General features: G+C 45.6%; 1 protein-coding gene across 1 annotated transcript in view; it reads right to left on the bottom strand.

Annotated features, from left to right (window-relative positions):
- Positions 1 to 25,501, bottom strand: part of LOC139234844 (serine/threonine-protein phosphatase 2A 55 kDa regulatory subunit B gamma isoform) — a 327,896-nt gene that overhangs the window by 95,764 nt on the left and 206,631 nt on the right. The window contains exon 6 of the mRNA XM_070865591.1: positions 14,075 to 14,239. Coding sequence (XP_070721692.1) covers positions 14,075 to 14,239 — 165 coding nt within the window. The remainder of the gene's footprint in view (positions 1 to 14,074; positions 14,240 to 25,501) is intronic.

Raw genomic sequence — 25,501 nt, 5'->3', positions numbered from 1 at the left:
TAAATACTGAAAATATGAAATATAAATTGGATTATTAGTTTTGACAAAGGGCCTCTGCCTGAAATCACTTGGCTCCCCCACACCACCTCGTCGCTTGGCATTTAGAAAATATGATTTCTCATTCGTGGATCCAAAACGGATGACCTCACCCATTCCCACATTGAACTCATTGATAGTACTATTGTCAGTGCTCCTCTAAACTGTCCTCTTTTGTTCTTCCTGAACTGTGAATACAGCAAATTCCTTGAACAACTTCCTCTACGCACTGTGTTGAAAATCAAGGCTGATTGCATTGTCTCCTATTCTAATTCTAAGGGCTGAAACTGCCACTGCAGATCTAAGTATGGCTGAGAGATTGTGGTCCTTATTCTGTGCCCCACACTCGAGGCTCTGTATCAGCAGAAATTTCGACTCTTTTCTTTCCTAGACCCTCAGAATTGTGGAATTCTTCACCTCCCTCCATCTTCTCTATATTCTCTAGAGTTTAGAAAAATGAGAGGTGATCTCATTGAAACAGATAACATTCAAACAAGGCTTGGCAGGGTAGATGCAGGGAGGATGTTCCTATGGATGGGGAGTCGAGAACCAGGGGTCACAGTCTCAGAATAAGGGGTCGGCCATTTAGGACTGAGATGAGGAGAAAATTCTTCACGCAGAGGGTGGTGAATCTTCGGAATTCTCTACCCCAGAGAGCTGTGGAGGCTCAGTCATTGAGTATATTCAAGACAGAGATTGATAGATTTTTGGATATTAAGGGAATCAAGGGACATGGGGATAGTGCAGGAAAGTGGAGTTGGGGTAGTAGATCAGCCATGATCTTATTGATTGGCGATGCAGGCTCAAGGGGCTGAATGGCCTGCTCCTGATTCTTATGTTCAGAGGAAGCTTGCAGGGAACATAAAAACTGACTGCAAAAGCTTCGATAAATATGTGAAGAGAAAAAGATGAGTGAAGACAAACATAGGTGCCTTGCAGTCGGATTCAGGTGAATTTATAATGGGGAACAAAGAAATGGCAGACCAATTGAACAAATACTTTGGTTCTGTCTTCACGAAGGAAGACACAAATAACCCTTCCGAATGTACGAGGGGACAGTGGGTCGAGTGAGAAGGAGGAACTGAAGGATATCCTTATTAGGCGGGAAATTGTGTTAGGGAAATTGATAGGATTGAAGGCCGATAAATCCACGGGGCCTGATAGTCTGCATCCCAGAGTACTTAAGGAAGTGGCCCTAGAAATAGTGGATGCATTGGTGATCATTTTCCAACAGTCTATCGACTCTGGATCAGTTCCTATAGACTGGAGGGTAGCTAATGTAACACCACTTTTTAAAAGATGAGGGAGAGAGAAAACGGGTAATTAGAGACCGGTTAGCCTGACATCAATAGTGGGGAAAATGTTGGAATCAATCATTAAGGATGAAATAGCAGCGCATTTGGAAAGCAGTGGCAGGATCGGTCCAAGTCAGCATGGATTTATGAAAGGGAAATCATGCTTGACGAATCTTCTGGAATTATTTGAGGATGTAACTCGCAGAGTGGACAAGGGAGAACCAGTGGATGTGGTGTATTTGGACTTTCAAAAGGCTTTTGACAAGGTCCCGCACAAGAGATTGGTGCGCAAAATCAAAGCGCATGGTATTGGGGGTAATGTACTGACGTGGATAGAGAACTGGTTGGCAGACAGGAAGCAGAGAGTCGGGATAAATGGGTCCTTTTCAGAATGGCAGGCAGTGACTAGTGGAGTGCCGCAGGGCTCAGTACTGGGACCCCAGTTCTTTACAAAATACATTAACGATTTAGATGAAAGAATTGAGTGTAATATCTCCAAGTTTGCAGATGACATTAAACTGGGTGGCGGTGTGAGCTGTGAGGAGGACGCTGAGAGGCTGCAGGATGATTTGGACAGGTTAGGTGAGTGGGCAAATGCATGGCAGATGCAGTATAATGTGAATAAATGTGAGGTTATCCATTTTAGGGGCAAAAACACGAAGGCAGATTATCTGAATGGCGGCAGATTAGGAAAAGGGGAGGTGCAACGAGACCTGGGTGTCATGGTTCATCAGTCATTGAAAGTTGGCATGCAGGTACAGCAGGCGGTGAAGAAGAAAATTGTTTGTTTGCTTTCATAGCTAGGGGATTTCAGTATAGGAGCAGGGAGGTCTTACTGCAGTTGTACAGGGCCTTTGTGAGGCCTCACCTGGAAGATTGTGTTCAGTTTTGGTCTTGTAATCTGAGGAAGGACGTTCTTGCTATTGAGGGAATGTAGTGAAGGTTCACCAGACTGATTCCAGGGATGGCTGGACTGTCATATGAGGAGAGACTGGATCAACTGGGCCTTTACTGACTGGAGTTTAGAAGGATGAGAGGGGATCTCATAGAAACTGTTATGTATCTGTAAAGCATGCACTCCCATGTTCCGCCACCAGGGAGCGCATCCCCTGAAGTCCCAAGGGATCCCAACATCCCTTGGGAGCACTGTATATAAGCCGGCCCCTAAGGCCTGTTACACACTCTGAAGTGTCTTGAAGACTGAGGTCACTGCTACTTTAACCTCCCTGTGTGCAGCCTCATGTGTGTTAGGAACACAACAACTGGTGACGAGTACACAAATCCAACACAAAGATGCAGCAAACTGTGGGCATCCTGGAGATGTTCTCGGAGGGTGAGGACTGGGAAGACTATGTCGAACGGCTAGACCAGTACTTTGTAGCCAACGAGCTGGACGGAGAAGGAAGCGCTGCAAAAAGGAGAGCGGTCCTCCTCACGGTCTGCGGGTCACCGACCTACAGCCTCATGAAGAATCTTCTGGCTCCGGTGAAACCCACAGATAAGTCGTATGAGGAGCTGTGTACACTGGTTCGGGAGCATCTTAACCCGAGGGAGAGCGTGCTGATGGTGAGGTATCGGTTCTATACGTACCAGCAATCTCAAGGTCAGGAAGTGGCGAGCTACGTCGCTGAGCTAAGGTGACTTGCAGGACAATGTGAGTTTGATGGCTACCTGGAGTAGATGCTCAGAGACTTTTTTGTACTGGGCATTGGCCACGAGACCATCCTACGAAAAATTTTGACTGTAAAGACACCGACCCTCATTAAAGCCATTGCGATAGCACAGGCGTTTATGTCCACCAGTGATAACACCAAACAAATCTCTCAGCACACAAGTGCTAGCAATGTTCATAAATTAACTGGAACTGTGTTTGCAAGCAGAAATGTACAGAGCGGAAACCACAAGTCTGCAACTGCCAGCAGGCCTCAGGTGAGCCAGATGACTCAGAGTCCCCAACAAAGGATGAATGCAAGGCAATTCACACCTTGTTGGCGTTGTGGAGGCTTCCATTCAGCCTATTCATGCCGCTTCAAAGGGTATGTTTGCAAGAGCTGTGGAACAATGGGGCACATGCAACGAGCTTGCAGACGAGCTGCAAGCTCTGCAAACCTACTAACCACCACGTGACAGAGGATGATCGGTCCATGGTGGATCAAAGCAATTTCGAGCCTCAGAGAGAGGAGGCAGATGCTGAAGTACACGGGGTGCATACATTTTCTACGAAATGTCCACCTATAATGCCAAGGTAAAATTGAATGGCTTACCCGTATCCATGGAACTGGACACTGGCGCTAGCCAATCCAGCATGAGTCAAAAGATGTTTGAGAGACTGTGGTGCTACAAGGCACTCAGACCAGCACACGACCCCATCCACACGAAACTGAGAACATACACCAAAGAGCTTATCACTGTCCTGGGCAGTGCTATGATCAAGGTCACCTATGAGATCACGGTGCACGAATTGCCACTCTGGTTTGTCCCGGGCGATGGCCCCACACTGCTTGGAAGGAGCTGGCTCGGCAAAATCCGCTGGAACTGGGATGATATCCAAGCGCCATCACATGTCGATGAGGCCTCATGTACCCAGGTTCTGAACAAATTTCCTTCCCGTTTTGAGCCAGGTATTGGAAACTTTTCTGGGGCGAAGGTGCGGATCCACTTGGTCCCAGAGGCACGACCCATTCACCACAAGACGCGAGCGGTACCTCACATGAGGAGGGAGAGTGTGGAAATCGAGCTGGACAGGCTGCAACGCGAGGGCATCATCTCCCCAGTGGAATTCAGCAAGTGGGCCAGCCCGATTGTTCCAGTAATCAAAAGTGATGGCATGGTCAGAATTTGCGGCGATTATGAAGTAACTAGTAATAATTTCTCGCTACAGGACCAATACCTAAGCCAGACGACCTATTTGCGACGCTGGCAGGAGGCAAGACGTTCACCAAGCTCGACCTGACTTCGGCCTACAAGACGCAGGAGCTGGAGGAGACTTCGAAGGGCCTCACCTGCATCAACGCGCACAAGGGACTGTTCGTCTACAACAGATGCCCGTTTGGAATTCGGTCGGCTGCAGTGATCTTCCAGAGAAACATGGAGAGCCTACTCAAGTTGGTACCACGCACAGTGGTTTTTCAGGACGACATATTGGTCACGGGTCAGGACACCGTCGAGCAGCTACAAAACCTGGCGGAGGTCCTCCAGCGACTGGATCGCGTAGAGCTGTGGCTGAAGAGGTCAAAATGCTTCTTCATGGCAACAGAAGTGGAATTTTTGGGGAGAAAGATCGCGGCGGACGACATTCGGCCGACAGACACCAAGACAGAGGCTATCAGGAACGCGCTCAGGCCACAGAACGTCACGGAACTCCTGGGACTCCCCAACTATTTTGGTAACTTTCTACCGGGGTCAAGCACCCTCTTAGAGCCCCTACATGTGTTATTGCATAAAGGTGAGAACTGGGTATGGGGAAAAAAACAAGTAATTGCTTTTGAGAAAGCCAGAAACATTTTATGCTCCAACAAGCTGCTTGTATTGTATAACCCATGTAAAAGACTTGTGCTAACATGTGATGCGTCGTCGTACGGAGTCGGGGGTGTATTGCAACAAGCTAACGTTGTGGGGAAGTTGCAACCTGTCGCCTATGCCTCCAGGAACTTGTCTAAGGCCGAGAGGACCTACAGCATGATTGACAAAAAGGCATTAGTGTGTGTGTTTGGGGTAAAGAAAATGCATCAGTACCTGTTTGGCCTCGAATTTTTGATAGAAACCGATCACAAGCCCCTCATATCCCTGTTCGCTGAAAACAAGGGCATAAATACTAATGCCTCAGCATACAAAGGTGGGCACTCGCGCTATCAGCTTATAACTATACCATCCGCCACAGGCCAGGCACCGAGAACTGTGCGGATGCTCTCAGTCGGCTTCCATTACCCATCACGGGGGTGGAAATGGCGCAGCCTGCAAACTTGTTGATGGTGGCGCAGCCCGCAGACTTGTTGATGGTCATGGAAGCGTTTGAAAATGATAAATCACCTGTCGCGGCCCGCCAGGTTAGGACTTGGACCAGCCAAGATCCTCTGCTGTCCCTAGTAAAAAAAAACTATACCGCATGGGAGCTGGGCCAGCATCCCCGTTAAAATGCAAGAGCCAATCAAGTCGTTCCAGTGGCGAAAGGACGAGCTGTCTCCATTCAGGAAGACTGCCTGCTGTGCTCTCAGTTGGCTACCATTGCCCACCACGGGGGTGGAAATGGCGTAGCCTGCAAACTTGTTGATGGTGGCGCATTCCGCAGACTTGTTGATGGTCATGGAAGCGTTTGAAAATAATAAATTACCTGTCACGGCCCGCCAGATTAGGACTTGGACCAGCCAAGATCCTCTGCTGTCCCTGGTAAAAAACTGTTTACTGCATGGGAGCTGGGCCAGCATCCCCGTTGCAATGCAAGAGCTAATCAAGCCGTTCCAGCGGCGAAAGGACGAGCTGTCCATTCAGGCAGACTGCCTGTTGTAGGGTAACTGCGTAGTGCTACCTAAAAAGGGCAGGGAGACGTTCATCTCGGATCTCCGTAGCACACACCCGGGTATAGTAATGATGAAAGCGATAGCCAGATCCCACGTGTGGTGGCCAGGTATCGACTCTGACTTAGAGTCCTGTGTATGGCAATGCAGCGTGTGTGCTCAGTTGAGCAACTCGCCCAGAGAGGCACCACTAAGTTTGTGGTCCTCGCCCCCCAGACCATGGTCGAGGATCCATGTCGACTATGCAGGCCCGTTTCTCGGTCAAATGTTCCTGGTGGTGGTGGTGGATGCTTTATCAAAATGGATTGAATGTGAAATAATGTCGGGAAGCACCGCCACCGCCACCACTGAAAGCCCGAGGGCCAATTTTGCCACCCACGGCCTGCCTGACATACTGGTCAGTGACAACAGGCCATGTTTCACCAATGCCAAATTTAAAGAATTCATGACCCGCAATGGGATCAAACATGTCACCTCGGCCCCGTTTAAACCAGCCTCTAATGGGCAGGCAGAGCGGGCAGTACAAACAATCAAACAGAGCCTCAAACAAGTCACAGAAGGCTCACTCCAAACCCGCCTGTCCCGAGTACTGCTCAGCTACCGCACATGACCCCACTCACTCACAGGGGTGCCCCCGGCTGAGCTACTCATGAAAAGGATACTTAAAACCAGACTCTCGCTGGTTCATCCCAACCAGCATGATCAGGTAGAGAGCAGGCAGCAGCAACAAAATGTAAATGATGGTCGCGCCACTGTGTCACGGGAAATTAATCTGAATGATCCTGTGTATGTGCTAAACTATGGACATGGTCCCAAGTGGATCGCGGCCACGGTGATAGCTAAAGAAGGGAGTAGGGTGTTTGTTGTCAAACTAGACAATGGACAAATTTGCAGAAGCACCTGGACCAAACGAGGCTGCGGTTCACAGACTGCCCTGAACAACCCACAGCAGAACTTTTTCGAGCCCACAACACACCCAAAGGATCAACGACACCACCCCGGACCAGGATATTGAACCCATCATGCCCAACAGCCCAGCAAGGCCAGGCTCACCCAGCAGCCCTGCAGGGCTAACAACATGCAGCCCAGCGAGTGCACAGCCAACACACCCGAACCAACATTTGTACCGAGGCGGTCCACCAGGGAAAGAAAGGCTCCCGACCGCCTCACCTTGTAAATAGTTTTCACTTTGACTTTGGGGGCAGGGTGAGGGAAGTGATGTTGTGTATCTATAAAGCATGCACTCCCATGTTCCGCCACCAGGGAGCGCATGCCCTGAAGTTCCAAGGGATCCCAGCATTCCTTGGGAGCACTGTATATAAGCCGGCCACTAATGCCTGTTCCTCACTCTGGAGTGTCTTAATAAAGACTGAGGTCACTGTTACTTTAACCTCCCTGTGTGCAGCCTCATCTGTGTTAGGAACACAACAGAAATGTATAAGATTCTGACGGGACTGGACAGGTTAGATGCCGGAAGAAAGTTCCCGATGTTGGGGAAGTCCAAAACCAGAGGACATAGTCTTAGGATAAGGGTTAGGCTATTTAGGACTGAGATGAGGAGAAACTTCTTCACTCAGAGAGTTGTTAACCTGTGGAATTCCCTGCCGCAGAGAGTTGTTAATGCCAGTTCATTGGATATATTCAAGAGGGAGTTAGATATGGCCCTTACGGCTAAGTGAATCAAGGGGTATGGAGAGAAAGCAGCAAAGGGGTACTGAGGGAATGATCAGCCATGATCTTACTGAATGGCGGTGCAGGCTCGAAGGGCCAAATGGCCTACTCCTGCACCTATTTTCTATGGGCCCAAGTTTCCACACGATAAAAAACGGGCACCCCTCCGAGCTGGGCGCCCGTTTTTCGCGCCTAAAACGGTGCCGGGAAAAAAACGCGCGATTCTGGAGCGCCCTGCAGCTCCTTGTCTGTTTGGCGCGGCGCCCAGGGGGGGGCGGAGCCTACACTCGTGCCAATTTTGTAAGTGGGAGGGGGCGGGTACCATTTAAATTAGTTTTTTTCCTGCTGACAACGCTGCGCGTGCGCGAATGCCCATGCGCAGTGTGAAGGAAACATTGGCACTCGGCCATTTTTGTAGTTCTTTGTAGCTGTTTAATTTTTCAACATTTTTTAATAAAAGCACATTGCCATCAGCACATCAGCACTGAGAAGGCTGCAGGAAGCCTCAGAAAGTTGAGGCAGCCGTTTCCCTCCCCCTCCCCGCCCGCCGTCGGGAACAAACAACTGTCTCCTCCCCTCCCCGCGGGAACAAACGGCTTTCTCCTCCCCCCGCGGGAATGAACGGCTTTTTCCTCCCTCCCCCTCCCCCGCGGGAACGAACGCCTGCAGCATTCTCCCTGGCTGAAGCACTTTCACACAGGTAGGAAGATGGTTTATTTAATCTTTTCTTTTATTTGTATAATATTTGTAGAAGTATAAAGAAGGATTTATTATAGAATTTAATGACTTCCCTTCCCCCCCCCCCCACCTTGTTCTGGACGCCTAATTTGTAACCTGCGCCTGATTTTTTTAATGTGTAGACAAGGTTTTTACAGTTCTACAAAAATCTTCACTTGCTCCATTCTAAGTTAGTTTGGAGTACGTTTTCACTGTGGAAACTTGGAAATCAGGCGTCAGTGGCCGGACACGCCCCCTTTTGAAGAAAAAATTCTGTTCCAAAGTGGAACTGTTCTAACTGACTCGAACTGCAGAAAAAAAAATGTGGAGAATTGCGATTTTTAAGATAGTCCATTCTCCACCAGTTGCTCCTAAAAATCAGGCGCAAATCATGTGGAAACTTGGGCCCTATGTTTCTATGTTTCTTGTGAGTTATCCATTTTGTCAGGCAAAATGGAGAGAGATTACAAAATGCTGGAGTACAGAGGGACCTGGGGGCTCTTGTACATCAAACACCAAAAGTTAGTAAGCAGGTACAGCAAGTAATCAGGAAGGCAAATGGAATGTTGGCCTTTATTGCAAGGAGGATAGAGTATAAAAGCAGAGAAGTCCTGCTACAACTGTACAGGGTATTGGTGAGACTACACCTAGAGTACTGCATACAGTTTTGGTCTCCTTATTTAAGGAGGGGTATTCTTGCATTGGAGGCAGTTCAGAGGAGGTTCACTAGGTTGATTCCTGAGATGAAGGGGTTGACTTATGATGAAAGGTTGAGCAGGTTGAGTCCATTTGAGTTTCGATGAATGAGAAGTGATCTATTGAAACATATAAGCTACTGAGGGGGCTTGACAAGGTCGATACAGATAGGATGTTTCCACTCGTGGTCGAATCGAGAACTAGGGGGCATCGATTAAGAATAAAGGGTCGCCCATTTAGAACTGAGAAGAGGAACAATTTCTCTGAGGGTCGTAGATTTGTGGAATTCTCTGCCGCAGAGAGGTGTGGAGGCTGGGTCATTGAATATATTTAAGGTGGAGAAAGATAGATTTTTGAAGGATAAGGGCGAAGGGTTATGGGGAGCGGGAGGGAAGTGGAGCTGAGCCCAAGATCAGATCAGCCATATTCTTATTAAATGGCGGAGCAGGCTCGAGGGGCCAAATGGCCTACTCCTGCTCCTACTTCTTATGTTTTTATGTTCTCCTCATTAAACCTATAAGTTTTTAAAGCCAAACTTGGTGTCACCTAATTATTACTTCCTGGTTTAACTTCATTTCTCCTCTGCTCTTTTTAATCTTACTGTTGACCTGAATGATCATAGCCCTTCAATTTGGTTTAACAATACATAAAATTTTTCAGTACAACTGTAATTAAAATTTGGACATATAAATAAACAAATCAACTTTCATTTAACAGTACCTTTCACATCCTCAGGCTGGCCCAAGGCACTTCACAACAAAAAATTACTTTTGAGATACCAGTTACCATTATGTAGACAAATTAAGCAACCAACTTGCGCACATCGAGATCCTGCAAACAGCAATGTGACAAATCATCAAACTATTTTGGTGTTCTAGATTGAGGGATAAATGTTGCCAAGACACTGTCGGAACTCTCCTGCTCTTCTTCAAACAGTGCTATGGGATCTTTTACCTCTATCCGAGTTGACAGCTGCTTTAGTTTAGCACCTCGAGTCTCATCGCCGAGAGCAAGCAGAAACCAAGTGCAGACAGCGGAAGGAGCGTGATTCAACCTAGGCTGCCCACCCCACCACCCCCTTTCCTTCAACGACTGTCTGTCCCACCTGTGACAGAGACTGTAGGTCCCACAATGGACTTTTCAACCACCTGAGAACTCACTTTTAGCGTGGAAGCAAGTCATCCTCGACTCCGAGGGTCTGCCTATGATAATGATAGTTTAGCATCCCATCCGAAAGACAATGTAGTACCCACTGATATACTTGCTCCAAAGTTCACATAGTTATAACAGTACTGAAATATTTCCTGGTTTTATCATGTGGAAAACAGAATGGCCTCATCTGAAATCTTATTGAAAAGAATATCCGGGCCTATAGTTATTTTAGGTAGATAACTAGCACATACCAATCCTAGACAAAAAAAGCAAGAAGTGACACAGCAACCCCAGGCTTCACCAATGTCTCTGTGAAACTGGTTGCTCAGAAGTGTGGAGCAGTGACCCAAAGCTCTAATGTGTTCTGACCTTGTGTTACAATATCCAACAATGAAAGAACCAATTCCACCCAATGCCAACAGAAAACCAAAGCAAAAATGTATGCAAGGTTTTGCTATATTACTAACATTTTCTGATGCACATACCAAATGGTTAAAACAAATTCGCCAATAAAATCGGCAAATCCCCTCAAAACAAATCATTCGAAGTTGACCAAATTTCTGGATTTTTCAGGATGAATAAAATCTGGATCACATCAGATTACCAATTCTATTCAGAGCTCAGTTCCAAGTATTATTTCACCTTTTCTACATACACATTTCTTTCAAAAACAATGGGGTCAAGAATCTGAGCCGGGGGGTGCGATAGCGAGCGTAAAATGCAAAAGATCATGGGACATGTGGGAACATTTGATTGCAACAGGGATGACTCATCATTTTACTTCTGGGTTTCGTGTCTTCAATGCGCATGAGCAGGCGAAATGCGCATCCACATGACGCAATTTCACCTCGACTATTGAAAGGACCAATTGCCGAATGGAATTTGCCAAAGTTGGGAGCATTGGCGGAGAAAAACGTATTTTGAGAAGGAGTCAGGAAGGGCAAAGGCTGCCCGGGAAACCTGTGCAGAAGGTGTTAATTTCAAATCACTGGCCAAATCTCAGGAAAGGAGATTCATTTAAATATTATAATTACAGACCTGCCTCTCCACAGCGTGTTACTTGGTTGAAACAGAAACTGGTGCATTTGTGGTGGGTTGGGATCGGGTTTTGCGAATTTATCGACCCACTCCCACCCGTCATGGTGGGAGGGGATTTAAAATTCCCCCAAAGTCCTTTAGTACTAACCCAGTCTCCCTCAATATTTATACATTTGACAACATTCTCCAAGTGTGATCAGACGAAGTCAAGGTCGATTTCCACCAAAGTGCAGTGAAAATACAGACTCCATGGGCCCAACATTGGCCATGACTTGCATCAATTTTTTTGGAGCAAGTTGTTTTTTCTGGCGTAAGTTAGAAAATGCCATTTTCACCCAAACATTTGTTCCAGAGTAAGTCAGTTAGGTATGATTTTTTTTTTAGGTCAGTTTTTTTTTTCCCAAAAGGGGGCATTCCCAGACACTTACGCCAGTTTTGGCTATTTATGCCACTTTGGCCAGCCAAAACATACTCCAAATCCACTTAGGCCAGTGTATGTGGCCAGCTCTGAAAAACCTTGCAGGCAGTTAAGAAAAAGCAGCGCACATTCAGCAGACATTAGGGCAGGGATAGAGGAGGGAAGGGAACTGGAGAGGACCTCAACAATCAAGCAGCAAACATTAAGGAAAAGCTCAAACCAATAAAATACAATAAAAAAAATAAGTAAATCCTACCTTATTTTTAAAGTCTGCCTGGGAAAGGCAGCGGGCCGGCCTGTGCATGAGGCCATTCGGTCAGGGATAGGGGAGGGAAGACGTGCACTGGAGAAGTCACAGCTGCTGGGTTGGGGCGCCTCGGGGGGGGGGCGCCGAGTGACCGAAGGAATCACAGCTCGTGGGTCTGGAAGTCTCATCTCTCCCCCCACCCTCCCCTCCCACAAAACTCTCCTCCTCCCCCCCCAAAAGATCTCCTCCTTCTCCCCCCCCCCAAAAAATTGCTTCTTCCTCCTCCTCCCCCCGCAAAAAATCTCCTCCTCCTCCTCCCCCCCCCATGCAAAAATCTCTTTTCACCTCCCACCACCCACCCCGCCAAAACTCTCCTCCTACCTCCCCGCCAATCAAAAGTTTAAAGCACAGCCACTAAATAAAAAATAAAAGCAAAGTGCTTACCTGCCCGGGAACTCAGTGGGCCGGCTGGCCGGTGCAGGAGTCCACTCGGCCGGGGATAGGGTGCGGCGAGATCGGGCGTCCCTTCGGCCTGGGATAGGGGCTGCGAGCATCGGGTCCTGCTCACAGCCCACAGGACACGCTGGGAGGGCAGGAGCATGCGTGCAGGTGCCAGCAGTGCTTTGTGCGCTGGCCTGTTGCTCTGCCCCCACTCTCCCCCTTCATCCTCCACGCCACACCACGACTCCGGGGACTGTACGCAGCAGCCAGGATAGGGCGAGTTTTTGCCGGCGCCGTTTCCAACGCGCAAAGTTGGCGCGCTTGAGGTCAGTGCGCCGACAAAACTGCTTGGGGAAAATCTAGCCCCTAATCACTAATTTCTCAATTCACCACTGCTGGCTGGTGCATGAACTGTCTCAGAAGACATGCAAGCACAGAGAATGGTTTACACGGTTGTGTTTACAGTAGAACACAAGGTTAGAAAGGGAGAAAGCCACCCAGCTCATTTGCTTGAATACTGAAGCAGGAATTTGTCCATTTTGAATGGTTCCACCCCAGTTGGAATTTACTGTGCCTAACAGCAGTCCATTCCATACTGTAGAACTGTTTATATTAATGCGAATAGCTCTGTAGTTTTTGTGCATAAACCCAGCCCATGAAAGCATTGCCCTCCATCCAGTCCATGGGGGCAGAGTACAGAACCCAATTGGAAATTTCCTGAAAGTAAGCAGATGGCCACCTCCTGCCAGCATTCAGAAAGGTATTGAAAACCATCTCTCTTGAATATACTCAACGACTGAGCCTCCACAGCCCTCTACCCCAGAGAGCTGTGGAGGCTCAGTCGTTGAGTACATTCAAGAGAGAGGTTGATAGATTTTTGGATATTAAAGGAATCAAGGGATATGGGGAAAGTGCAGGAAAGTGGACTCGAGGTAGAAGATCAGCCATGATCTTAGTGAATGGTGGAGCAGGCTCAAGGGGCCGAATGGCTTACTCCTGCTCCTATTTCTTATGTTCTGATGTTCTTAAATGAATCTATAGATCCTGTAGTTTTAAGATCTTTCCAAAAATGATGGATGCTGACATTGCCTCTGATCCATGGATTCTCTTGTTCCCCTGGCCCCTCTAGTGAGAGAAATCAAGCGAAGTACTGGAACAATTGGGATAGGTAGCACCTGAGGATATTATCATCCTCATGCAGCAAAAAGACTGACATTTATATAGTGCCATTCACAACCACCAGATGGCCCAAATCACTTTGCAGCGAATAAAGTACTTTTGGGGTGTCATCACTGTTGTAATGTGGGAAACGCGGCAGCCAACTTGTGGAAAACTCCCACAAACAGCGATGTGATAATGACCAGATAAACTGTTTTTCTTCTGTTGATTGAGGGATAAATATTGGCCAGGACACTGGGGATAACTCCCCTGTTCTTCTTCGAAATAGTGCCATGAGATCTTTCATGTCCACACAGAGAGAGCAGATGGGGCCTTGAGTTAACGTCTCATCTGAAAGACTGCACCTCCGACAGTGCAGCACTCCCTCAGCACTGCACTGGAGTGTCAGTCTAGATTTATGTGCTCGAGTCCCTGGAGTGGGACTTGAGCCCACAACCTTCTAAGAGGCTCGGAGATCGCGTGCTGCCAAATGCAGAAGAAATGTTTGAGAGACCTGTTCGAGAGGCAACATGATATTTCCGAAACCGGACCACAGTTAGTCAAACGCTCGAGTGAACTATTAAGCAAGTGACCGCACGGCAAAAATACAGCTGAGCAATTGTATTCTGCTGTGGGGACTCTAACATTCCAGTTGAGAACCTGCAGCTGGAATTCGAGAACAAATGCTTACGTTTGGCGTGTTTGTCACACAGTGCAGCTGCCCTCATATCGCAGAGCCGCAACGTTCCTTTGCTGCTGCTGTAAACCAAGAGGTTACAGTGGTGGGGGTGGAACTCGGCCGCTGTGATCACTTCTGTTAATTCTTCCATGTCTACAGGTTTAATATCTACAATGTCTGGGTTAAAAACGGCATTAAGGAAAAAGCACAACGACATTGAAAGATACTTGTTACATTAATATTTCGCAAAAGAGCATAAAAGTAACGCAACATATTGCACGAACAGCGATGCTAATGTTTTTGATTTACTCTCTACACCGTAAGCACCTAATTGGATCTTCTGAACTGATTGTTCTGAAAGAAAGACTGACTAATGATACACGCAACAACCTTGATCAAGAAAATCCATTCAATTGAGTTACTGAGGTTTATCTGCTTCCTGGTTTAAAAATAACATGCCACAAAAACAAAGCAAATGATGCTGGCTCCTGCAGAATCACAAGCTGTGGGTTTATCATAATGTAATGTTCCCCAGTGTGTCTTACAATCATATAACATGTTCAGTTTTGAGAAAAACTCTGCCATTTGAAAAAATTTAGAGCCATTGGCTTGTCACACCCTTTTCCCTCCTTTCCAGAGATGGGATAGTTTCTGGCGTAACACTTTGCTGACATGGCCATTCAGAATCCTGTAGATTGTTTCTATAGTTAAACAGGCTGAGAATCCAACAGAGTGCAAAATGCCACTCCGTGTCTTGACACCACATTCTACCACTATTATTTTTGAGTTATTCCACATTATTGAAAAATACACTCTTCACTTAAGGCAATATAATAGCACCAGTAGGCTATGTATAAAGGCATAAATGCATACGATTCACTGTTGTTAGCATGACAAGTTACCAAAAGAGAACATAAGAACATAAGAAATAGGAGCAGGAATAGGTCATTCGGCCTCTTGAGCCTGCTCCACCATTCAATAAGATCATGGCTGATCTTCTACCTCAACACTTTCCAGCACTATTCCCATAACCCTTGATTCCCTTAATATCAAAAAATCTATCGATCTCAGTCTTGAATATACTCAATGACTGCATCTACAGCCATCTGGGGTAGAGAATTCCAAAGATTCCCCCACCCTCTGAGTGAAGAAATTTCTCCTCATCTCAGTCCTAAATGGCCGATCCCTTATTCTGAGACTGTAACCCCTGGTTCTAGACTCCCCACTCAGGGGAAACATCCTCCCTGCATCTACCCTATCAAGCCCTGTAAGAATTTGGTATGTTTCAATGAGATCACCTCTCATTCTTCTAAAATCTGGAGAATATAGGCCTAGTCTACTTAATCTCTCCTCATAGGGCAATCCCCCCCAATCCAAGGAATCAGTCTGGTGAACCTTTGTTGCACTCCCTCTATGGCAAGTATATCCTTCCTTGGGTAAGGAGACCAAAACTTCCTTGGGTAAGGAGAGCAATAAGTGTGGTCTCACCAGGGCCCTATACAATTGCAGTAAGACAGCTTTACTCTCATACTCAAATCCACTTGTAATAAGGACCAATATACCATTTGCTTCCTTAATTGCTTGCTCTATCTGCATGTTAACTTTCAGTGATTCGTGTACAAGGACACCCAGGTCCCTCTGAACACCAACATTTCCCAATCTTTCACCGTTTAAATAATACTCTGCTTTTCTATTTTTCCAATGAAAGTGGATATCTTCACATTGCTCCACATTATATTTCATTTGCCATGTTCTTGCCCACTCACTTAGCCTGTCTATATCGCCTTGAAGCCTCTTTGCATCCTTCTCACTACTTACATTTCCACTTAGCTTTGTATCAACAGCAAACTTGGATATATTACATTTGGTTCCCTCATCCAAATTATTGATACAGATTGTCAATAACTGAGAATAATAATAATCAATGAAAAGCAGCAGGGCAAACCTGGGAAAGAAACAGATCATTGAGACTCAACAGCTGAGGAGAAAATAGTACATTTCCTGTAAACCTCTCCCAAAACTTACTACTGAAAGCACTGAGTGTGTGATACAAAAAACGGTGTTCTATCCTTGGTATCAAATGAAACACATTGAAAAATGTAAACATCAGCCAAAATGCAAATAAAAGAAAAACTGTACATAGAGTTTGTAATTGGAGTTTCTTGATTTGTTCATTTGGAATCCTACAGAAATATTTGACTTTGGCTAGTAAAATCCAATGCACATTTATTTCTTATTCTTCATACCTATAATCACTGCTGTGTACTTCATAACAAAGCTGAGGAATGGGCAACTGTTTCCCTTTAAAGGGTGGAAGGGGAAAACGGAAGGCAAACCCCACTTGGCTACTTTCAGATGCTTATTAGTGGCTGGACCAAAGGCATCACCACAAATATTTGCAAGCAAGTCAAACGTCTTCTCTTCTTGGGCAAGGAATGTCTATGACATTAAAACCTCAAAAGGAAGAAAATAAGTTACAAATGGGACAAAAAAACTCGAATCTCAAAGTACCTCAGCTCTTCACAATAATATACAGCTGCCCAAGCTATTCTAGCAACAGGTCAGATTTGTGTGCCACAACTCTGTGGGCCGAGTATAACTCAATGCGGGAGAAATGAGGACCTCGGGCGCTGCAGCGTCACCGACTCCCGCAAAGTCCGGCGGGAGTTTAATGGCGGTGCTAACTGGAAGCGCCCCGCTCCAACCGGTGTCGCCCCGCTCTGTTGCGCCGGCGATGACACTCTGCTTGTGTGCCGGGGTGCTGCCATAGCACCCCGCTCCCTGGTGGTCCAGGGATAGCCCCGTTTCCCGACCAGTGTCAGCAGCTTGCCCCCCCCACCCCCCGCACACGTTAATGAAAGGGATGGCCCTGTCTACGTTGCCACGTTACATGTTCCACCCCGAACCTTGTGGAGGCTTTGCACACCGCTCCCCCCCCGACTGAGGAATATTTTGCGTTCCACTTGCTCTCGGGGGCAGTGAGCCTCCACTTGCTTTCGGGAACTTCCGTGCCTGGCACAGGAACTTCTGCCTTGTGGTTGTTACTGCCCCCAAACGGGGCAGTGCACAATTTCGGCCTCAATAACTGTAGAGTCAGGGAGTCAGTTAGGCAGAATCATGATTAAACAGCACTTCCAATTCTCAAATCACTTTAAATTCCTTGGATTCCATCAGAAAAGATCATTGAGTATAAAAAGTTCTCGATAATTTATACTCTGGGATACTAAAAACTTCCACCCATGATGCGCAAGAGACAGAAATTCCAGACAATGATACCGGTATTCTTTGTGGACAAAGATTCACCATCCTCTGAGTGAAGACATTTCTCCTCATTTCACTCCTAAATGGCCGGCCCCTTATTCCGAGACTGTGACCCCTGTTTCTAGACTCCCCAGTCAGGGGAAACATTCTCCCTGCATCTACCCTGTCAAACCCTGTAAGAATTTTGAATGTTTCAATGAGATCACCTCTCATTTTTCTAGACTCGAGAGAATATAGGCCTAGACTACAAAAGAAAATAAAGAGTTACATTTATATAGCCCCTTTCACAACTTCAGGACATCCCAAAAATATATTTATTATGGAAACACATCTGGCAGTGACTTCAAAGCAGTTATTAACAACTCAGTCGTTGTTCAGGAGTTAGAATGCCAGCTGAATTCAAAGATAGTCATTTTGTAAATATCCATTGCTCTCTGGATTAAATCTTGAAATATCCTTGGCCCCAAAAGCATGTAACACCATCAGAAAGCCATTGCACTGTTTGTAATATTGCATGCCCCTAGGCCAATGTAAAATTTAGAGAGAAAAAAAATTAAATGAACATATCCAGTCTCAACAAGTGATATTTATACTCATCATCATAGGCAGTCCCTCGGAATCGAGGAAGACTTGCTTCCACTCTTAGCATGAGTTCTTAGCTGGCTGTACAGTCCAATACGAGAACCACAGTCTCTGTCACAGGTGGGACAGACAGTGGTTGAAGGGAAGGGTGGGTGGGGGGCCTGGTTAGCCGCACGCTCCTTCCGCTGCCTGCGCTTGATTTTTGCATGCTCTCGGCGACGATACTTGAGGAGCTCAGCGCCCTCCCGGATGCACTTCCTCCATTTAGGGGGTCTTTGGCCAGATTTCTCCCAGGTGTCAGTGGGGATGTTGCACTTTATCAGGGAGGATTTGAGGTTGTCCTTGTAATGTTTCCACTGCCCACCTTTGGCTCGTTTGCCGTGGAGGAGTTCCGAGTAGAGCGCTTGCATTGGGAGTCTCGTGTCTGGCATGTGGACAATGTGGCCTGCCCAGCGGAGCTGATCAAATGTGGTCAGTGCTTCAATGCTGGGGATTGTTGGCCTGGATGAGGACGCTAATTTTGGTGCGTCTGTCCTCCCAAGGGATTTGTCGGATCTTGCGGAGACATCATTGGTGGTATTTCTCCAGCGACTTGAGGTGTCTACTGTACATGGTCCATGTCTCTGAGCCATACAGGAGGGCGGGTATTACTACAGGCCTGTAGACCATGAGCTAGGTGACAGTTTTGAGGGCCTAGTCTTCAAACATTCTTTTTCTCAGGCGGCCGAACTGGCGCACTGGAGGCGGTGTTGGATCTCGTCGTCAATGATGATAAGAGGCTACCGAGATAAGGGAAGTGGTTCACGTTGTCCAGGGCCGCGCCATAGATCTTGGAGTCTGGGGGGGCAGTGCTATGCGGCGAGGACAGGTTGGTGGAGGACCTTTGTCTTACTGATGTTTAGTACAAGGTCCATGCTTGCATACGCCTCGGTAAATACGTCAACTATGTCCTGGAGTTCAGCCTCTGTGTGTGCGCAGACGCATGCGTCGTCTGCATACACTGACAATATACTGGAAACACAGTGCTGCTAATAGATATATTTCAATCCACACAGGTTGCAGCCATTTGATGTGATTTACTGACAAATATGGGATAATATTATAGTAATTGATAAAGAATTGATTCAGCTGCAAGACTCGCACACAATAGGAAAAATATTGTATTAGTTTTTCCATTTGTCGCTGTAAGATTTTCATGGCAAGGTAGTGTACCTAGGCAATCATAGCTTCCATGAAATTATCGAATTAAACTGGAAGGGCACAAAATGGAGTTCTTCCACTCTAATATATTTCAGCCAATACCAATAACTGCTTACTTTTATACAAAGAATAAGGAAACATTTGCAGATTTTTTTTTTGGGGGGGGGGGAAAAGAGAGAATGGTTAGAGGATGATATGTTAAACAACTGCTTTCTAAATAATCACATCATTCTTCAATCAAATACCAACAAATCCATAGTGACCATTCTCCATCACCAATTCCCCACAGGAATTAATTAAGATGTACTCCATGGAAAATAATAATAATTTCAACAATTAGGAAGCGAGATAATTGAAAAATTGGAACAAAAACATGGTTTTTAAGTAAGCACATTCTGTACAGAGTCACCTGTGTCGCCAAATTGACCTTGACACCACTGGTGCTGCAATGAAGGGCAGTCAATTAAGATTAATTAGAATAATTGTATGGCCACATGGTTTAATATTTACATTAAAAAAATCCCACCGCATCTCAAAATACACAATGCAACAAGTTTTATAGGAGCAGGACGAATTAATTGCCAAAAATTGATATGATTCTTCAAAGCACAAAGATTGCTACTTGACTATGTTACCTCATGACACAATGATGGAGCACAACAAATTTACTAAATTACATCCAATACTCTAGTTAACCGGAACAGAGCTGGAACCGACCGGTCGATACAATTATTTAAATAAAGGAAATTGCTGACATAGGTTGGTAAAGAAATAAGAATACAGTTTATCGTCAAATATTAAAAAAATGAGTATAAGCAGTTCAGAATGTTACCTCTTCCTCCATGTAGCAATTCCATTCTCTCTCTCTGTCAAACACACATACATACACAACCCATACAAATGAAGAGGTGTAAAACAAATCAATTACTATGATGCTTCCAATTTTTGACAACTTTTAATATCATAGGATGAATGAAACATTCCCACCCCTTCCCCGACCCCCAATTTTTTTTGTCTGACACCTTATAGATCTGGAACAATGCTTAGGACCAAATTAACATTTTGTAACAAGATGCATTTATATAGTACCCTTAACTTTGGGACAAGTGTCTCGGAGCTTCACTATTCATCAAAAAGACTGATTCCACTTATGTTCCCAATATATTTCAGTACTGAGAGCTTAATTGCTATTAGTTGTCTTAGGATTACAGTTGGCTGTTCTACTAATAGTGAAGATTAACCTAATTGAGTAATAAAGAGTCTGTTCACTTGCCAGTTGACGTGTGAATGCATAAGAACACAAGAACATAAGAATTCAGAGCAGGAGGAGGCCAGATAGCCCTTCGAGTCATTCAATAAGATCATGGCTGATCATTGACCTCAATTCCACTTTTCCGCCCGATCCTCATATCCCTTGATTCAGTCCAAAAATCGATCCAGCTCAGCCTTGAATATAGCCGACGACTCAGCATCCACAGCCCTTTCAGTGAAGAAATTCCTCCTCATCTCAGTCTTAAACGGCAGACCCCTGATCCTGAGACTACGCGCCCTAGTTCTAGACTCTCCAGCCTGGGGAAACAACCTTTCAGCATCTACCCTGTCAATCCTCCTCAGAATGTTACATGTTTCAAAGAGATCATCTCTCATTCTTCAAAATTCCAGAGAATATAGGCCCAATCTACTTGATCTCTCCTCACAGAACAATCCTCTCCTTCCAGGGATCAATCTAGTGAACTTACGTTGCACCATCTCCAAGGCATGCATGTCCTCTCTCAGACAAGGAGCTCAAAACTGTGCACTGTACTCCAGGAGTCTCACCAAAGCCCTGTATAATTGTAGTAAGACTTTCTTACTCTTGTACTCCAACCCCCTTGCAATAAAGGCTAACATGCCATTTGCCTTCCTTAATGCTTGCTGTACCTGCATGCTAACTGTGTGTGTTTCCTGTACAAGGACACCCAAGTTTCTCTGAACACCAAGATTTAATAGTTTCTCACCATTTAAAAAATATTCGGTTTTTCTATTCTTCCTACCAAAATAAATAACATCACATTTCCCTCATTATAGCCCATTTGCCATCTTATTACCCACTCACTTAACCTGTCTATATCCCTTTGCAGGCTCTTTGTGTCCTCCTCACAGCTTACTTTCCCACCTATCCATCAGCAAACTTGGATACATTTCACTCGGTCCCCTCGTCTGAGTCATTGATATAGATTGTAAATAGTTGAGGCCCAAGCACTGACCCTTGTGGGACCCCACTAATTATAGCCTGCCAACCCGGAAAATTACCCGTTTATTCCGACTCTCTCTTTTTATATCCATTAACCAATCCTCTATCCATGCGAATATATTATCCCCAACCCCATGGGCCCTTATCTTCTTGTGCCTGGAGGATGGACCAATGGAGGGAGTGCGGGGGCAGGGTGGTTTGTTGCGGGTCATGTGATGAAACCGCCAGGAATGCACCCAACTAGAGTTGGCAACCCCGATGGACTGCCACACAGTGATAGCATCATGAAAAGCCCATCCGCACACTCAGCATTTTAATGTCAAACTTTTCATACTCAGCTCTGCCCATTTGAGCATCCAGGCACGCGTAAAGCTCTCGCCAAAACAATAGATTTTAAATTTCAGCCACGCAATAGCTCTAATTCATTAAGTACAGTCTGGCTGGAACCTGCGGATACTGGTCTCAGACTGGTAGTTGCAGTATAACTTCACCCGAAGTAAATAAACTGCCTTGTTATGTTGCTGATACACCTTTCATCTAAGACAGTTGGGTCTTTTCAACTGAAAACTAAAGTGCGAGGGGCCAGTAAGCAGCACACAATGTGTGTGTGTGTGCATGAGCATGAGCATATATATCTGCAAGACCATCAGCAGCCCGGGGCCATTAGTGGGAGCAGCGTGCGGCAGCCCGGAAATCAGTGCGGTTCCGGCCTACAAGACCATCAGCAGGCCAGGACCATTAGAGAGAGCAGCGTGTGGCATGCCACTGCAGGGAACAGCGCGTGCTGCTGCAGGAGGGCGACAGCTGCAAAGCCAGGTTGCTGATTGCAGTGCGGGGCAGGCACAAACAGGAGTGGCAAAGGAACGGCACGAATTTGTAGGTGGAAGTGACCGGGGCCCAGGAGAGGCGCGAGTCTGGGGCCCAGAAGAGGCGAGAGCCGAGGGGCAGCACAGGCCAGCCAACACTGCGATATATGTGCACGCTTGGTTCATGCAGCAGAGCTAGTCTCCAGTTCGTCTTGGTAATCCTCGCCACTGGACCAAGACCTAGCTCTGTCAAGCCCATGTGGTGGCTAGTGTGCCACCACACGTTAAAAAAATCCATGCACAGGCATCTTCCACCATTCAAGATGTAGTTCAGGATCTGGAATATCAGGTCCTTCATTCAAACACCTGTGAACTCATCCCTTTTTGGTGTGGAAGCAAGTCATCCTCGCTTCAAGGGACTGCCAATGATGATGATAGCTCTGCCAATGCCTGATATTACTTAAGAACATAAGAAATAGGAGCAGGGCTAGGCCATTTGGCCCCTCGTACCTGCTCCGCCATTCATGAAGATCATGGTTGATCTGATCTTGGCCTCAACTCCACTTCCCTGTCCGTGCCCCCATGACCCTTGACGCCTTTAACCTCCTTTTTTTATTAATGCAATGTGACAGGCAGGATCACAGCTCCAAACTCTCATCACTACACAGGTTATTAGCCAATATCTGTGTTTGATGCAAAGCAGCTTTATGTTGTTCATTGGTGCCAACCATCAGCTATCCCAGCGTATGTCTCAATGAAAAATCAACCACAATTACCACTAGAAAAGAAGTTAACAAAAAAAACCAAGAATTTCTAAATGCAACCACCACGTCACAGCTGGAAAAAAAAAAATCAATGGACACACCTCCATATTTTGTCAAAATTTTATTCGTAAATTACAATTTCTGAAAAAGCAACATTGCACAACTAGACATTAATGAGATTTTTTAAAAACAGCAATGGTGGAAATTTTTTTATAGCTGGAAATATGCAGGTCGATTAGCATCTGAAAGAAAAAGTCAGGTTCATAATTTGTCGGAGACCCAGATCAAAACTGATGAAGCATCTGTTCAAGGGTCATAACTGAATTTTTAACTCACCCGTCGATTTCAAATGCTGCTTTGCATTGCCAGCCTTTGTGGAAGCAATATTAACATTAAATGTTCTTCCAGGTTATTGCATGTATAATTGTGGAAGAAATATCTTGTAACAGAGCAGCCAACAACAGGAGACTTTTGTCTGCTCTCTACAAGTGAGATCTGACCCGAATATACAAAAGTAAAAAGCAATGGGAAAATGCAACGTGTTCACCCTCTGCACTACTTAATCCTGGCTCAGCACTTAAATGGCAAACTATAACTGTGCTTTTATGATTGAATATCTGATTAGGTACAAAATCAAATAGACCACACCATTTATAATTTACCACATCAAATGTCTCCTTCCTGCCAAGGAACGGAGTGATGAGCAGGCTTGCATATTGGCATGGTGCCCAAGGAACAGCAAAGTCCATGGTCTCAAGTATTAAGTGAAACTACAGCAATTAGCACCCTGCTGCACTGCAAATTCTGCAGCCACACACACTCATTCCCACTGGGACAGTCTTCCATTGTAAAGAAAAAATACATTAGAAAAAAGGAGACTTCTATCTTTTCTTTTTTACTGAAATGAATATTCGAATCATTTTACACCTAGTGTCAAAATAAAACTGAGCCAGGCTTTCATTTCCCAGTCGTCATTTTGTTCAACTATAATCTCCCAACACAAGATAATGAGGTTGTGTTATAAAGCGCCTTGGGTTTTCTTCAGATGTGATGTACAGATTCTACTGTGCAGCCAATTGAAGGCAATTTGTACACAGATTTGTTACTCGCTCAGAATCCAGTCATCTGAAAACACATCCTTCCAAACCTCTAGAGGTGCAAGTGTTGTCATGTTGTAAGCACAAGAGGTTGAAATAATAAATAAGGTATTCAGTGTTTGATTACTAATAAGCAAGGGTCAACTAGGGAAAAAAGCTGCTGTTACTTCAGTCTCCAATGGAGGCCGAGCCTATCCAAAGTGGATGTATAGTGCAATGCTAAACAGTGGGGCTGGATATGATCAGAGCTGTCACACAGACTCACTGTGACTGTAAGTAATTAAGACAATGTTAATGAAATATATGTTGGACATCGAATTTCTCAGTGACTAGCCACCAACCACTTCGCAACAAATCGGCAGTGATCACATTAAATCTTGATAATACATCAATCTCACAGAGCATAATATCAGTGTTCAGCACCAGCACAGGCAGTGACTGATGCACAAAAAATAAACCTACAAGTCACATACACCCAAAACTAAAACCCAAGAACAGCTGGCAGATGATAAGCATACATTCTATGCTGAGATTTAGGAGGATTATCCTTATATTGGGCTGTAATTTGCGGCCCCTATGGGTGTGTACGAGGTACGCACGCATCCGTAGGGACCGTGCAAGCTCTGGGTTTTCCCGAAAAGCCAGTACTTGCGATGTCAAGAATCCCCAGGATTATTTTACCAACTTCTGCCCAGTGAATGCCCGTGAAAGTCTTACACCTGGTAAGGCCTGCTTTTACCAGCGTAAGATTTTTTAAAAACATAAAAATAAAATTATTTATATAAAGAACCATGTGCAATCATTTTATTTTTAGCCCCTTTAAAACATGCAAATTTATCTTTCAAAAAATTTAACTTTTGTTTTAAATATTTAATTAAATGCCATTTGAATTCATTTTAAATGTGTAATGGTTTTAAAATATGTTTTATTTGATGTGTAGATGTATTTTGGGGGTATCGCCATTCATACTTATGGGGTTTCTGTACTTACAGAATCCCCACAAGCCTGAATGAGAATTCCCTTCTTTTATTGGTTGAGCCGGCCCGTGTGATCCCAGGTGTGCTTGTGAACTGCATGCGCCCAAGGATACATGGGCCGGTACCCAGAGACGCCCAGGACTGCGACTCTCCGTACTGGACCAGCAGGTACGCGGGCATTTTATTTGCGGATTGAAGGTACGGGAAGCCTCCGACCGCAAATTCAGGGCCCTTGTCTTGCCAATATTTTACTAATGTTTGAAGGGATTGACTGATGCTGAAGCACCTGACCATGGGCATTAGGTGTCCAAGTGGCATTCTTCTGTGCAGGCACACATTCCGCTACATGGTAGGTGACTGATGCATGGGGGCACGTTATAACTCAGCCCATTCCTATCGTTGTCTGACACTCACATGAGCACTTTCCAGAAGGGATTACTGTAGGGTGAGCAGGAGCACAATCTTAGCTGGTTTTCCCTTCCTTTCAGATTTATGTAACTATAGAATAGAATATGCTGC

Source organism: Pristiophorus japonicus, chromosome 2 (genome assembly GCF_044704955.1).
Source record: "Pristiophorus japonicus isolate sPriJap1 chromosome 2, sPriJap1.hap1, whole genome shotgun sequence".
Lineage (NCBI taxonomy): Eukaryota > Metazoa > Chordata > Chondrichthyes > Pristiophoridae > Pristiophorus > Pristiophorus japonicus.
This window is presented reverse-complemented; position numbering and strand designations above follow the sequence as displayed.